Below are 16,451 nucleotides of genomic sequence, written 5' to 3' on the forward strand. Positions count from 1 at the left end.
ATCAGCTGCTGCCGGAGGATTGATTGTTTTAGACAGACTGTGAGGACACTGCTGCAGCAATCAAGAAATATACATAGATGAGTTTCTCTAGATCTTGCTGGGACATTAGTCCTGGAAATGTTCTTCGGCCAGGATGCATCACCTGATTTTATGTTTTCATATGTCCCTGGAGAATAATATGCATCATCTGGAAGTACTTTAATCCAATGCATTGTTTGATTAAAAGTCCTTATACCAGCTTCCTGTTCATTCATCATGGCTGTAGGTCCAACAATTTCTTACTAGTGGAGCGTTTATCCACAGAATATCTTCCTACCAGACACGGCCTTCACTTTAATGGGAGCACTGGAATCTATGGTGTCTGAATTTTTAGAATGGGAGTCTTCTACCAACTCATCCACTGAATTACATGATCAATGGGAGAAGGAAGAGTACATTTAATTAAAAGTTTCAGCTGTGTTGTCCTTATAAAACGTTTTGCAATAGCATCTCCTTGGCTAAGTGAGTCAACAGAAATTGCATTTTCAAAGATAACAAAAGAAACAAATGCTCAGATGGCTGACATCAATTACAGACACCTTGGGTTGTATTGTTAAAACATAATCACCTCAGACATAAAGCGACATTACAAGGAAACACTAAGCTAATAATCATTACGTTTTCAATTAATCAGAAGATGCAGTTCTGACTTTTTCTGACTTTAGTTCAGAATTCCAGTTATTTTGAAAGTTTGCAAATTGTAACTTTCTGGTGCTTAATAACTTTTCAGCTGCTTTTTTTCCCCCCTCCAAAGTATAAGATGCTTACTTACTGGTCATTAAGTGTGAGAAACAAATTTGCACATTAACTTTATTTTTTCTGCACAATAGCCTCTCTGAACAATAAGAATTGGTGCATGACGAATATAAGAGCGCACCAAGTCTGACTTTATTGCTGAAACGTAAATAATGTTGGATGGGATAAAGAAATAAAGGCACAAATAATTAATGGTTAACCAAACCAATAAATATGTCCATCACCATTCAGTGTTTTGAAGGTTCTCGCTGAATAAAAAAGAAATGAGTATTATTTAAATGACCCATTTTATCATATTTTAAGGTCGGAAAAAATAACACTCATAAAGTATAAAATCTTAATAAATCACCTATTGTTCCTACTGGGGTTTTTTTTGTTGTGTTTTTTTTTTTTGGTAAAATAAGCCAAAAAGTCACTTTTCTGACACAAAAATCCAAGCTGCTGTCTAACATAAAATCACTGGTTCTACATAAATTATATCACATATCACATAGCAGCAGATACAGCAGTCTGTTGTTCTAAACAGAGACCATGCCTCTTTTCCAGGCAGATCTTTCTCACAGGAGCATGCTCAATAGTTTGACGCGGACGCTTCCTGGAACCACCGAATGAGCATTTTCCAGAGATTCAGTTTCAAAAGAAAAGTTATAAAAGTGATTTATCTTGAGCTTTATAAATTCACAGCTCAAGAGGGTTCCCCATTAAGTAGTCTTGCTGTTCCACACACTTTTTGTGAAATAAAGATCTTTAATTCAAAGGGATAATCAATCAGTCAATACTAGAGTTACACCAGAGAGCTTTAGTTGAATCAACAGCTACACAGTCAATGGCCCCAACGTGTTGCTTGTGTTTCCGAGGTAATAAAATTATGTATTTTTTTATCTTGGATTTTACTTTTTATGTGTCCCTGTCTGCACAAAACAACTACATACATGAAGACAACAGAGAGACTTTTGGCTGCTTCCATTCACAGTTTAAATGTAAGATAAAGTATTCTTCACAGCTGGGTTGACCACCTTTATCACCATTTGAACTTGTAAACCAGTATTTTCTCTTTCAGTCTATCTGTGATTTAAATTTTGTCAGATCTTTTCATACAAGTACAAATTTCTTAGCTCCATCCCTCCAGTATCCATCCTATGCTCCATGGAGTGACGCACGACCCTGTAGGAGGGCAAATAGTTTATAAAGCTGCCAGAAAACCATCAGCAGCTCATCAGTCTGTGTCCTTCACTCTCAAGCCGCGATGTCCCTGGAGAATCAGTTGACTTCGTCGCTGGAGGACAGCGAAGCTTTGCTCCTCAATGTCTCCAAGATGCTCTGGGACTCCAGCGCGGAGCGTTACCAGTACGCCGTCTGGCTCCCGGGCATCGGAATCGCTGCGGTTTACGGGCTCATCATCCTGGTGGGTCTGGTCGGGAATATCACTCTGATGAAGACGTGTCTGCTGGTGAAGTCCATGCGCACGGTGCCCAACCTGTTCCTGTCCAGCCTGGCTCTGGGGGACCTGCTGCTGCTGGTGACCTGCGCCCCGGTGGACGCCAGCCGCTACCTGGTGGACGAGTGGCTGTTCGGGCGCGTCGGCTGCAAGCTGATCCCCTTCATCCAGCTCACCTCCGTGGGGGTCTCCGTGTTCACCCTGACTGCGCTCTCCGCTGACCGGTAACCTGCCGCGCAGACCGGAGCCGCGATATGGGCTGTTTCAACTTCGAAATGTCATTTTTACGCATCGCTATGTTTAAATTGAGCTGTTCGCAGCACTATTTATATATTTTACAGCACGCTGAATAATATTAATCCACTATATTTGCAAGAGCGCCTGCAGAAAGTTTTGAAGGCGACCAATTACCAGACTAAAGCATGTTGAGGTTTAATTGGGGATGTTGCTGTGGCTGAAAATAAAATTTTAAAAATCTAGATCCTCCACAAGATATATTATATTATATTATATTATATTATATTATATTATATTATATTATATTATATTATATTACAAATAAAAGTCAGCACATTTATTATGTTAGAAAATGTTATTCAGCCTCATAAAGCATAGTGTCTACACTTTTAAATTCACATTAATAGTCTTTTCTGTAAACATGTGATCCAGTATCTTTTTTTTTTTTTTGCCATGACTACACACTCAAAAAGGGAAGCTTCATTGTCAAACTGTATTGTTAATAGAAAAGCCTTACTGGGACAATAAATAAAAATTAGCCAAGGCAAGTTACTGTCTAGACCAGTGTTTCCCAACCCTGGTCCTCAAGGCACACTGTCCTAAATGTTTAAAGTGTTTCCTTGCTTCAGTCCAGCTGATTTCAATTGATGACTGATTAACAGGCGTTTGTTGAACTGCAATCAGTTGAATCAGGCACATTAAAGCAGGGAAACCTCTAAAACATGTAGGACAGTGGGCCTTGAGGACCAGGGTTGGGAAACACTGGTCTAGACAACAATTCAGGAAAATGTGAAATTAACTTGTCACAATTCACTATTCTGACTGCCTTGTAATAAGCCGATACATGAAACAGACAGAAAATTGATTAAGTAAATAAATAAATACATGTAAACATTGATTTGAATCCACAACATTGAAAACAACCAGGAAAACATACCAAGCATTAAAAAGGTGCACAGAAAATATCAACTATAATAAAGCTGATGAAACACAAGATAAAAAGCTTAAATGTTGCACCATACCAAGGTCTATCCTTTCCTCTCCTGAACATATCTAATATTATAAAGCTAAAAACAAGGGGCGAAGTAGAGGGTGGGGTCAGCATCAGTGGTGGACAATAGCATGAGCCACCAAGCCTCCGTCTTTCCTCGTTGGTTCTGCAGTAGATTTGCAGATTTTACAGTTTCATCTTCCTCTGCAGACCCTGACAGGTAAATGGTAGCGACTATTAATCATAAATAGAGCAATGCAGCTTTTGAACTCTGACACTTCCTTATTAAAGACCATCTCTTTCCTTGGCCATTCATTCTAACATTTTTGCAATGGTGTCAACACAAAGCATTTAACCTACTTAATGTTCTTAGCATTTCACTGAATTGAACTGAGTTCAATTTCACTGAAAAGTTCAATTTCAGTTCAAATTGAACTGATTCTATTTTTATAAAAAGAATCCCACAGAAACCTCAATAAAACTAATTCTGTTAAAATACTGCAGCATACTTGCACTGTTTTAGAGATTCAGAGGATTAGTTCTGATGAGCAGTTCTCCAAATCTAGGCTGATAAATCTGTTTGCCCAAAGGCACAAGTTCTGCCTGGGATTTCCCCCTCTGATTACCGCTGCTCTGGTACCGTTTTGATTTTGTTCAGTGGAATTATTCATTGTTTTAGCAGCCAAGCCGTGCAGCAATCTCCCAGGCAAATAATATATGCAATTTTTATTTCTTCTTTTTTTTTTTTTTTTTTATCACGCTTTGCAAAATTTTGCCTGGAATGGACCTCCAGCAGTACAAGGCCCAGTATGAGCGTCTGTTGGCAGATACTGACTTTTCTGCACAGATGTAGTGAATTATCAAACTTTGTTTAAGAAAATTGACAGAAACATACTTCTTCTCTTCTGAAAAACTGTAAGATTAGCATCCTAAATTTACACATATTAAGTAGAGAGGTTTATGTGGGTTGCATATAAAACTGGCTTGTAGGCAGAAGATCCTTTTCTGAATCCTGGCCTTGGTTCTTCCTGCATGCAGTTTGCATCTTGCTCCTGTGGATTCGTTGGTACTCTGGGTACTCTGACTTCCTCTCCCTGCCCAGAAACATGACTTTTAGGTTAATGGGTCTCTTTAAATTGTGTGAGAGTGTGTGTGCATGTTGCTTGTTTGTTTGTTGTCTACATGTTGCCCTGCGATGGACTGGTGACCTTTCCAGGAAGTACCCTGCATGTCTGGACATAGACCTCGCTCTATCTATAGATTTATTTGGCAGGTATAGTTTTACATATATCAAGAAAGACTTTATAATTCACGAAATTAATATAAATGCTAGACTTTTTAACACGCTCCATTCTCTGTTACACAGGAAAAATAGGATTTAGATCAAATTTGTCAACATTGCTCTGCTTTCAGAACATCACCATGTAGATAAAGATGAAGATTTCTATAAAACACAAGTATTTGCATAGTTTATTCATTTATATTAAGGTGGACAGCTGGAAAAGTCCTCAGTATGCCATTGGGAGCAAATACAGCTCTCTGTCAGAATTATCCAACCATTTTGTTTCATTAAAAATTGTTTGAGAAGATCCATAAACCTTCCAACTGACCCTCCAGGGAAGCAATCATCCAAAAATGCTTTCCTTCTTCTCCCAGAAACTGTGCAAAAATGTCTGTTTGAGCACACTGATGTCTAAATGCCAAATAAAATGCCATTAAAATAGAATAAAAGTTCACGAACATTTCTAAGTCTTATTGTAGAAAAATCTAATTCAAAATTTGTAGTAGTTTATATTGAAAGTGCAGCTATTTCAATGCTTTACAGTTTGTTTGAGAAACACAAAAACATTCACATGTTAAGCTGAAACAGCCACTTACTAAAACCAAATATTTGTATAAAATTGGATTCATTTTGGGAAAAAGTCAGTTTTACTACTCAACAAAAAGAATCCATCAACCAACCCAGGATTTTTTAAAAACACTTTATTTATTTATTTTTATAATTTCAGGAGGGTTTTTTTTTTTCCTATCACAAAACACCAACAATTTAGTATGCATACTGCTTCAAGATTATTAAATAAACATCAATTTGCTAGACCAATGTAACTTAAAATCCATGGTGTAATTCTTTAAAAATATAAAATTTTTCCAAGCATAGCCACCTAAACGCCAGCAAGTATTGCAAAAGCAATCTTAAGTCGGTTGTTGTTTTGTTTTGATTCTTTAGTCCAGAGACACAGCATTCATTTACAAAGAGAAGAAAAACATTTTTCTTTTAAGTATTGAAAACTAAGGTCGGTAGAGCTTTGAAGTTTTAAGTGCAGAGATGATTTGTCGATTGTGGAGCTCATAGATAGAGCGAACACATAGAGCTATCATGACAGAGAGAGATATCTATCTTCACTTTTAGTGGAGATAAAGCGCAATAACATGTCAAAAGCTTTTAGCGTTTTCAGCCTTATTCTACTGCCATCTTGTTCTTCTGAGAAGAGAACATATCAGAGTTAGGCAAGTGTGTTTGGATTGGACATTCACCAGCAGTCAGGATTAATCAGATGTTCTCCACATGCAGTGTAGTTAGCCTGCTGTTCCTGTCATTCAAAGCTTGCTTTGATTTCCTCTGTTGTGAAGTTAGCTTTTTACAAATGAGCTCTTTTTCTTCATGACTTGAACTGCCGGCTTCATGCTAATGTTTGATGGAGGTATGCTTAAATCTGAAAACCTCCTCCTGCTTTTGGACCTGGTTACATGAAGACTGCAACGCACACAAAGAGCTTGGATCTGACGTTGCAATGCATCGAAAGAATACGTGACGTTTAGAGACCTGCAGTTATTGACTTGGCAGAAACTTGGTGACCTCTCTTCATGCTGCACAACAGCATCCTCTGATGTCACGCTGAGATTTTATGTGGCCGACCAATTTGTGTCTGTGTAGGTGTTGTTCCCAATCTCTTCCACTTTATTATGAGAAAACCTTAAGGGACCAAGCAGTGAAGTCACAGAGGACACAGGAAAAATGTCTTCAAAGTGGGTTTTTATATCAGCCACCTGGAAATGTGGTAACTGCCTGAGGAGAATCACAAGCTGCTTTTATTACTGTACATGGCAACATTTCAACCACAAATGGAGTCTCTTCAATTTTATTGTGGGGTGAAAGCTAACAGACTCAGATGGTTCTGCTCTTTGAAGTAATTTTCCTTTGTTGCTTTTCCATTTTAGGTTGAAGTGAAAACTTAGAACTAGTTTATTAACCCCCTGAGACCAATACAGTTTTATTAGTTGTGCTTTGCTTGATGGATGTTTCTTTTACTGAAGCAGTCATCGAAATTGGACCAATAAACCTAATTCTAGATTTAACTGATTGCTAACTCAAGGTCAAGGTCAAGAATTTGTCTGATTTTGAGAAAAAGCTGACAGCCAAAACCTGGTCTTCGTTTCTCAGGTACCAAGCTATCGTCAAACCGTTGGACATCAACAGATCGAGCGCCACTCTAAGCATCGGCCTGCGCGTTGGGACCATCTGGATGCTCTCTGTCACCCTGGCCATTCCCGAGGCCGTCTTCTCCGACCTGCACACCTTCACCACCAGCTACACCAACGTGACGTTTGTGACGTGCGCCCCCTATCCGCACGCCGGAGAACTGCATCCGAAGATCCACTCCACTGCCTCCTTCCTCGTCTTCTACGTCATCCCTCTGCTCATCATCTCTGTTTACTACTGCTTCATCGCTCGCAGCCTGATCCGGAGCTCAGCAGACATCTCTGCAGAGGGACACCTGCATCTCCACAAACAGGTGTGGATCGGGACGCCACAGTGAAACTTTAGTAAACGGCCGTGTTTATTTATCATCCATCACATATTTAGGATGACGTAAAACTCTCTTATGCACAACAAAGACTTGAGACAAACTGCAAAAAAAAATTCATCTCTCAGAGGTAAAAAGTGATTTCCATGACACAAAAAATCAAATACACAGGACCCAATTTCACACAAAACACTTACAAAGTTGTTCACACCACTGATGAAGACTTATAAAGTAAAGTTTGTTCATTAAGGACCTACTACAGATTTAAAAACTATTAAAAAGACAAGAATTAAGACAAGAATAAAACACAATAGCAAGATGATTAGAAAGCTGGAATAAATGGCATTTTGTAGAAAAAGGAAAGATGAAACTGACGCATCAATGAAACAAAAATACAATAAACATTGAAAGCAGTAAAACGAAAGCTCTTGTTAAAAACCCTCAAAACAAAGTCACCTTTTTTGCTGCAGCAAAACCCCATACTGAAAAGAAATCCAATATTTAATTTGAGTACATTTATTCTGTTAGTAAAACAATCTAATTAAATCAAATTTGACACAATTGTTTGTAGCTCTATCAATGTTTCAGAACAAAACCGAAGTGCTCTTTAAATCAATGCTCTTTCACAGCTGATCAGATTTTCTCTAAAGTTTTAATCAGAAACTGATGTCTTTGCTTAATTTGGGTATAAATATGATGTTACTAATGGACCCATTTCTTCCAAGAACTTTGCAGCTCCTGTTATAAAAGAGTAAAAGAAAAGTACCAGCTTTATAAATGTTTCTGTTGTGTTTACTTTTTGGAAATTATTAATTGGTAATATTTGAGGATTTTCAAAGAAAAAAAATTCTTGACAAAAAAAAGACAATCTGAGAATTTTGTTTGTGTAAGCTGAAAAAAAAGAACAATTTGGCATTTTAGTCCAAATGTAAAAGCCACAGTTCAGTTGTTCAGTTTGAATTTATGTTGCTTAAGGATCAAGCAGGAGGTCAAATGGCTTTTTATTGACCATGAAAAGACAATAAACTGATGGGTAAAATCTCAAAATGCGATGAAGCAAGTCAAAGGCAAAGCAAATCCATTTATTTTAAATTAATACTACATATTTTTTTACACTCACCAAGAAAAAAAGTACAGTAAAAATAAACACACATTTAAAACAAAATGCATAAAACACATTTTTCAAACTCATCCAGGCCTGGAAAAAAAACATAAAGACAAATCCGTACAATTTCTAGAGAGCTTAGCAACCTTGAGGGCAAGATTGTGCTGCTGCCATAAGGATACATTTTTAAAGACCATCTTTATTGGGATTTAATATAAACATGAGGTTTATATTACTGTAACCTTCAGTACAATTGCATAAGATATTTATCATTCTGTCAAACAGCAACACAACTTCATATTCCCTCATTCTCCCTTATTGCCACAAGAAGCAACTATCAGCACATATACCTTCATAAAATATACAACTCCAAGTTTTATTCTTTGATTATTGAGTCTAAAGCTGTGTCTGGAGTGGCGCTTCTTCACTGAATACTTAAAGTAAAATTCTCCGCTTTACTGCAGACAAGAGGCTTCGCACCCAAAACAACAGTAATTGATTTTTATATTGGATGTAGCAGCAGCATCTGATGGATGAATACAAATTTTTCCCTCGTCTATTGTCAGTAGAAAAGGAAGGCTGCTCAAACAAAGAAAGCAAAAGTTAGACAGAATGAACATCGACGTATAAAAGGAAAGGTACACCATTATGTCATTTTAGCTAAAAGAGACTCGGATTATTTCCTAAAGAAAAACACCTATTTGACTGTTTTTAGTTTTTACATGGACGTGACAACAAACATATTCTATATAAAACCAATTGAAATATGCTAAGGCACCTGCAGGGAATGATGGTTATTTTGTGACTAATTTCCTTGTGCAAATTGAATAAAAAGGAAATGATCTGTTAGAAATAATCATGAAAACCAGCCTGCCAGTATTTCTATACCACAGATTGTCTCTGTCAGGGTCTTTCAGTAGCTCTGGTTGCTTCTCAATTCTCTCGGTCCAGAAGGTTCACGGTTAACCTGCTTTGCTCTTTACACTCTTGATTGTCTATGGATTATACAAAGAAGTGATGATGTCTGAAGTGCTGATCTCAAAGGAAGTGTAAAGAAGATTTTCTTCCCTCCGGTAGTTGTCTTGTTTCCAAGTTAATCGACTAAATCTCACCACTTAAGAGCTGTGAATCAAATAGTTCCTTTTTGAAAATCTGCAAGACGCTGTTTGGTGTTAGTCCAGGCTATAAAGAACAAATAGCTACTAATTAAGTATTTCTGGAAGAAAAAACTTCTTATTTTCACCTCAGCTGACTCCTTTCAGTGTGGAGGAGTAGCAGCTCCACTCCGAGCTCCTCACTCTTTCTCTGAGGGAGAGACCCAGCCGCTCTGCGGAGGAAGCTCAGTTCAGCAGCTTATATCTGAGAATACAAGATGCCCCCCACTTGTATCTAGGGAGTTTTTTTAATCAGTTTATATTCTTAATGTTTTTTTCTGAGAGCAAAGTGGAATCAGAATCAGATTCCTTGCCTGTGTGCACAAACCTGGGTAAAAAAACTGAATCTGATGGATAGCAACACAGGTTCTGTACAGTAACATTTCCTCTTATTACACTATTTTTACCCCTTGACCATGACACCATATTTGTGACATTACAAATACAGACTTGGAGCATTGTATCCATCACAGACCATCACAAAGTAAAGCATAATGGCGAGGCGGAAAGGATAAATAGTTTTTAAATGTTATTTTAAGCAAAAAAAAGAGAAAGTATGGAAAGTGTATGAGTGTAATCTGCTTTCCTGCTTTCATGCCTTGCAGAACCACCTTTCACTATAATTCCATCTGCAAGTCTTTTTGGGTTCGTCTCTGTTTTATTCATCTACCGAATGCAAGTTTTGCCCATTCACCTTTGCAAAAATGTTCGCGCTCAGTCAGTTTTGGTGGAGAGCATCTGTGAGCATTGAGTTTCAAGTCTAGATCCTCTGTTGTTTTTTCTAACACATAAATACGCTTGCACCATTTTATTTGTCATTTTCAGGTGCAAGATGCTCTCCTTTGCTTGATTTTCAGATGTATAATTGGGCAATTTTCTTTGAAATACATTCAATGTGAACAATTAAAATAAATTGATCCAATTTTCCACTGAGTGACAGGTGAGCCTCACTTGGATATCAGTGTGTACCAGGGATGTCAAACTCCAGTCCTCAAGGGCCGCTGTCCTGCAACTTTTAGATGTGCCTCTGCTGCACCACACCTGAATAGAATAATTGGGTCATTAGCAAGGCTCTGGAGAACTGATCTACACAAGGAGGAGGTAATTAAGCCATTTCATTCCAGTGTTTTGTACCTATGGCACATCTAAACACTTGCAGGCCCTTGAGGACTGGAGTTTGACACCTGTGGTGCAGGCAAATATTTGATGACAACCAGTTAAAGCTAAAGTGGTAACACAATTGCTGAAGACACTCTAGTGTAATTTCTCCTTCTTCTTCTACTGTCAGATCAAGTCCAGGAAGCGACTGGCCAAAACCGTGCTGGTGTTCGTCGGCCTGTTTGCTCTCTGCTGGCTCCCCAGTCACGTCATCTACCTCTACCGCTCCTACCACTACGACCAGGTGGACACGTCGCTGGCTCACTTCATCGCCAGCGTGTGTGCTCGCATCCTGGCCTTCACCAACTCCTGCGTGAATCCTTTTGCGCTTTACTTGATGAGCAAGAGCTTCAGCAAGCACTTCAGGAACCAGCTGCTGTGCTGCAGCTCTCCCAGACGGCTGTACAGTCAAAACAGCGCGAGTACAAACGTGACCTCCGTCTGAAGGAGTCCTGTTTCCCCCAACCAAACACATGTGCTTTACCAGGACTCTGCTACCTTTGATTCTCTTGAATGTGTTGGTGAATTATTCTCAGTTTGTTGGGAAAGGGAAGTAACGTCAGTAAAGCTGATTTTAGATACTGGTTGGTAAACTAGTCCATGGTGGGAATGGATCTTTTTTGTTGGAGGTATTCTCTGAATGTTAAATATAAACTTAAATCCAACAGCACTGTTTGTGCCATTTGTGGTTTAGCAAGAGATTTAAATAATGCAAATAAAGGGGTGTTCATTGCTCCGATATTGATAAACCAGACAGGCTGTTCCTTTACTCTGCATGTTTTGGTTTGATGTAGTGGTCGCTTAAAAAGCTGAAAGTGGATTTTCAGCTTTCAGCTTGGCCTTGCTGGAGCTTCGTTGCCAGTTTTTGAAACCATTTCATCCACTGTGACTGCTTATAGTTTACACGTCCCAAAAACGACACAAACATCCGTCACTCCGTGGAGCATCTTTTCTAAGCAGCTCATATTACATGAATGGTAATCTATATTTTCAAATATGGGTAATATGTACAGTAAAAGGGAAATTTATGTGGGGACATTTTCAAGATCCAGAGCTGAATAATTAACGGTTGTTTTATCATGAACAAAATAAAAGATTTTCCATGAGTTGAAACATCTCAATTAAAAACAAAAACAGGGAAATATCTTTCTCCTTTGCACTTGAGACGTTGTTATTAATTATTAAATGTTCTGTATTTAAACAAAAAAACTGTTGTTGGACCATTTTGGACCTAACTGTGATGGAGTTTATGATGTCTTTGTTGACTTTGCGTCTGTAGAGTATTGTTATTGTCATTGTTTAAATTATCACATTGTAGTCCTTTTTCATTTGACGCAAAATAAAAAAGAAACTACAAAACATTTTTGACTTATTTGTTGATTATTCAGACAGCAATAAAGTTAAACATCCAAAAAAACATATGGGTCTTGCAAAAACTATCCACATGAATTATATAGTGACGAATTTAAACTCTATGATCCAACTTACTGAACATGTTTTACAACTTAACAGTTTCTGAGCGTGAGGATGAGGCAAAGAGGTGGAAACAATTTAGGAAATCCTCTCTAAATGGTTATGTGTCCAATTTTTCTGAAAGGAGAACAATATCTATAGGGTTGCTGTATTGATGCTCATGAAAACGAAATATTTTCTTAGTGTTTTATAGCCAGAGAGTCAATATAAATTAATTCATTTATAGTTAGTAGTCTGGGAATAATGTCTTTCACTTGTGAAAGGACACACTGATTTTATGAACCGCTGCAGAAATATGTCACTTAGCAAAGAGCATGAATAACTAACCTGAGGCATTTTGAGGTTTTCATTGCTCAGGTGATGTTACGTGCACAGAGATTTTATTTCTTAGACAAGAGATGGTTATTTGTACAGCAACATTTATATGACAGGCAACAGAAGGTGCTTCACAGAACACAAAGGAACAGAGATAAGAGAAACACAAAATACATTTAAAATACTAAGACGCTGAGTATTATTTTTAAAAAGGAGATTTGAAAGCGCAACTTTTGAAAAAAAAAAGGAGCCGTTTACTGAAATGCAGCTATAAACTGTTTTCCATCCTGATTTAAAAGAGCCATCTGTGTCTGCACACGTCAGATTTCGATGGAGTTTGTTTTATCACTGGTTTTACCAAAATTCTGCACTGATTAAATTTCTTTAAATGAATAAATTTGTGCAGATGGAGTTTTCTAAATCTTGTATGATTTTAAAGCCCTTTTTTGGCGCCAACATAAATTCTGTTCAAGGTTGCTGTATTGCTGCTCATGAAAACGAAATATTTTCTTAGTGTTTTATAGCCAGAGAGTCAAATTCATGTAGCTTTACAAATTGACAGTGAACTGAAACGTTTAAAAATGTTCTTCTTTTTTTTTTTCTAATTAGAACAGGCTTTGTTTTGATCATTCTGGCTCAATGCACATTTAAGTTTTAATATCTATTTTTTTGTCATTAATGAGCAACATTAAGTTTGGTTGACTTGACATCCAACTCAGAAAGTTTGTTTTTACTTCCACATTTCCACTACAGAAGACCTTTAATGCTGCAGAAATACATTATCTCTCTTATGCACTGACTGACATCTACATGTCTACAGATTATTATCTTAATCTCCTGTGGGGTCTTTTCTGTTTTTGCTTTGATCTACAGTCCACAATCATGGCTGTAGATTATGGACTGTTTGCTTTCTTGATTGTGTCTTTTAAATGAAATCCTGCAAATGAGAAATCTAATTTAAAGACTGAAAGAAATAAGGAAAAAAATAAGATCTAGACTTTCATTGTGACAAAATGCATGTCAGTACTAAATCTTACATTTACGTTTTCATGCACCTGCAGAATTAATTAAATCTGATCGTGCTTGGTCTGTGTTGTTTAGCTAAAGTTTGTAAGTTTAGAGGAAATGCTAGAAAAACTTTTTTTTTTTTTAAAAACAACAAAAAACAGCGCACACAGAAAACATAAAAGACTGATTAACTGAACTGAATCTACAGGCTTAACATGAACTCATTGTCTGCATTTTGAGGATGTGTTCTTTAGATTCCAGGGTATTTCCAGTTCTGAGTCGGCTTCAAATGGGACACGAAGCTTAAACAATTACAGAGACGTGCCCAGAAGTTTCCCTGAGCAGATGCCTGAACTGATGCCAACAGAGCAACACTGTGTGCAAAATCCAAACATGGGGCCTGACGGTTCCCAAACCAGACGCCCTCCTCTCTGCCGCTGTGTTGAGATTTTGTCCAGGAACACCAAACAAATGATGACAAGTCGTCCACCCTGCTGGAGTTCAGCCTGCGCTTGTAAAAACCTTCTGTTATTCACAGGATTAAATATATATATATATATTAAATGTATGCCATTAGAGTAAGACCAATTTTAAAAAACTATAAAGATGTTTCTGTCAAATTTGTCTGTATTTCATCTCACTTTAAGAGACTCGCTGTGATGCTGTCTCCTGGGTAATCATTAATAACTAGAAAATTTCGGAAGAAATTTAGCCGGGGCCTGCCGAGGCGCGCCCGTGGGTCTGGGCCCGGCGTCGTCACGCCACAAATCGGCGTCGACGCTAAAGAACGCCGCAACGTAATCAGTGGCACGCGGAGAATCGCAAGAACGTTAAGCGAGGCGGACGTGCACCATTCAGTATTATAAAGTAAGTATATCAGCTAAAATCAGCAGAAACGCTAATGTTAGCGTCATTGCTTTCATCAGTATGTGGGAAATCACTAGGATATTTTCTGTAATTGATTTACTCCATTCAGTATACTAAACATTGCTAAAAAGTAAAATAAATAGCTAATAGCTTATTGAAGCTAAAATGCTAACGCTAATGAACCTTGCATTGAACTGTTTAGTAACAGTTCAATGCTCATAAACTGCAGGAAGGCAGTTCATTAGCATTTACCTAATGATTGTCACAAATATAAATTTTCAATAACGCACACACACAAAACATATCACAGTTTAAAAATATATATTGACCTTATGTTAAAGATTTCTACAAACTTTTTACAGGTAAAGTTTACAATGAACCAAAATTACAACATTTAAAGAATACCATAAATTTAAGAATCTAATGTCTCTGCAATAAAAAGAAATTGCTATCTTTTTTATTTTTAAACAACACCTCATATTGTTAAATAACTGATTTTATGTATTCAAGTTTTAAATATTACATTTGAGTTTGCATGGATGTAAAATTACTGCTCAGTTTAAAAATTACAGTATTTTTAAACTGAGCAGTTTAAAAATATGCTCAGTATTTTTAAACTGCTCAGCTAAACTTCGCTCTTTAGCTCGTTAGCTTGTCGATGTTTCAGTTTTATTCGCTGGGAAAATTATTCTTTGTCTGCTTTGAAGATAAGCAGACAAATAATAAAAAACAAGTTTTGATATTAACTCTCAACTTCATTCACAAAACTTTTTCGTTATTTATTACACAACGAACATGCATTTCACATAAGAACAAAACAATGAGGTGACGTTGCCTGTCCTTGAACACAACGCTGATCCCTCTTCACCCTGTCACCAACTCACACACATCCTCATTGTGTTGTGTTCTGTAAATAAACACAAAACACAAGCAAAATCAATAAACTATATGCATATTCCAGTATACTGAGTTTTGGTTTTACATTCATTCTATTTAAATGTAGTTTGTTTGTGCTTACCAATGTTTTCTGGCCGGATGTCAGGCACCGTTTTCCCCTGGTCAGTTCGTCGATGTCTGGTTTTAGTTCTATTCTGTGGCAATCCGCAAAACGGCGTGTAGGTTTTCGTCAGTAATGCGCGATCTGTGCTTGGTCTTGTTTAAAGTCATTATTGAAAACATCTGTTCGCACAGATAGGTGCTTCCAAACGTGGACAAAACACGAGCTGCATGGAGTCGAAGCTGTGGCATCAAATCAGGGGGCAGTAGACGGTAAAAGTCCTCGATTGAAACATCACGGGACTTCGCTTTTTAGCTTGTTAGCTTGTCGATGTTTCAGTTTTATTCGCTGGGAAAATTAATAATCAGCTTGAGGTGACTCTGCTGCACTCTAGTGGCGAGAAGCCGTAATGTTGGTTGGTAAGAATCGGAAGGCATTATGGGATATGTAGTTTCCAGTCAATTCGTGCTCAAAACCTATTTTAAGTCAATCAATGGGGCTGTAAAACGGTGGTAGGTGGGAGAGGGCCACATAAAATGACGTAGCGGGCCACATGTGGCCCGCGGGCCTTGAGTTTGACACATGTGCAATAGAGGATCTATCTGCTGCTCATGCAAAACAGTCTATTTTAATCCCATGTGTAATAGTCATTGGGTTAAATCAGTTATATAATGCTGAAAACGCAAGTAGTTGATGTAAAAATATTCAAGGCTTTTATTTTGAAATTTTCAGTATGCTTCATTTCAAAGGGCCAAACTAATCCCATGTGTAACAGTGCTTTGGATGAAAAAGTCAAATAAAGCCAAAAAGAGCAATTACATGATGTAAAAATATTCAAGGCTATTATTTTGAAATTTTTGTTAAGCTTCATTTCAAAGGGCCAAACTAATACCATGTGTAACAGTGCTTTGGATGAAAAAGTGAAATAAAGCCAAAAACAGCAATTACCTGATGTAAAAATATTCAAGGCTTTTATTTTGAAATTTTCATCAAGCTTAATTTTAAATTGCCACACTAATCCCATGTGTAACAATTGCTGGGTTAAATCAGTTATATAAAGCTCAAAAGAGCAATTTTCTGATGTAAAAATATTCAAGGCTTTTATTT

At 37.5% G+C, this 16,451-nt stretch overlaps 1 protein-coding gene across 1 annotated transcript; it reads left to right on the forward strand.

Moving 5' to 3' along the window:
* Nucleotides 1-1,985: 1,985 nt before the first annotated feature.
* On the forward strand, nt 1,986-12,013 carry LOC102224817 (gastrin-releasing peptide receptor-like). Its single transcript, XM_005798125.2, has 3 exons — nt 1,986-2,457; nt 6,904-7,255; nt 10,815-12,013. Exons 1-3 carry the CDS (start codon nt 2,042-2,044, stop codon nt 11,127-11,129), a joined length of 1,083 nt encoding a protein of 360 aa, XP_005798182.1. The 5' UTR covers nt 1,986-2,041; the 3' UTR covers nt 11,130-12,013.
* Nucleotides 12,014-16,451: the final 4,438 nt, after the last annotated feature.

The sequence above is a fragment of the Xiphophorus maculatus genome, chromosome 7 (genome assembly GCF_002775205.1).
Source record: "Xiphophorus maculatus strain JP 163 A chromosome 7, X_maculatus-5.0-male, whole genome shotgun sequence".
Classification (NCBI taxonomy): Eukaryota; Metazoa; Chordata; class Actinopteri; order Cyprinodontiformes; family Poeciliidae; genus Xiphophorus; species Xiphophorus maculatus.

Coding starts and splice junctions, on each gene's coding strand:
- LOC102224817 (XM_005798125.2), top strand. CDS start 2,042: ATGTCCCTGGAGAATCAGTTGACTTCGTCGCTGGAGGACAGCGAAGCT. Junction 2,458..6,903: donor ACTGCGCTCTCCGCTGACCG/GTAACCTGCCGC, acceptor TTCGTTTCTCAG/GTACCAAGCTATCGTCAAAC. Junction 7,256..10,814: donor ACCTGCATCTCCACAAACAG/GTGTGGATCGGG, acceptor TTCTACTGTCAG/ATCAAGTCCAGGAAGCGACT.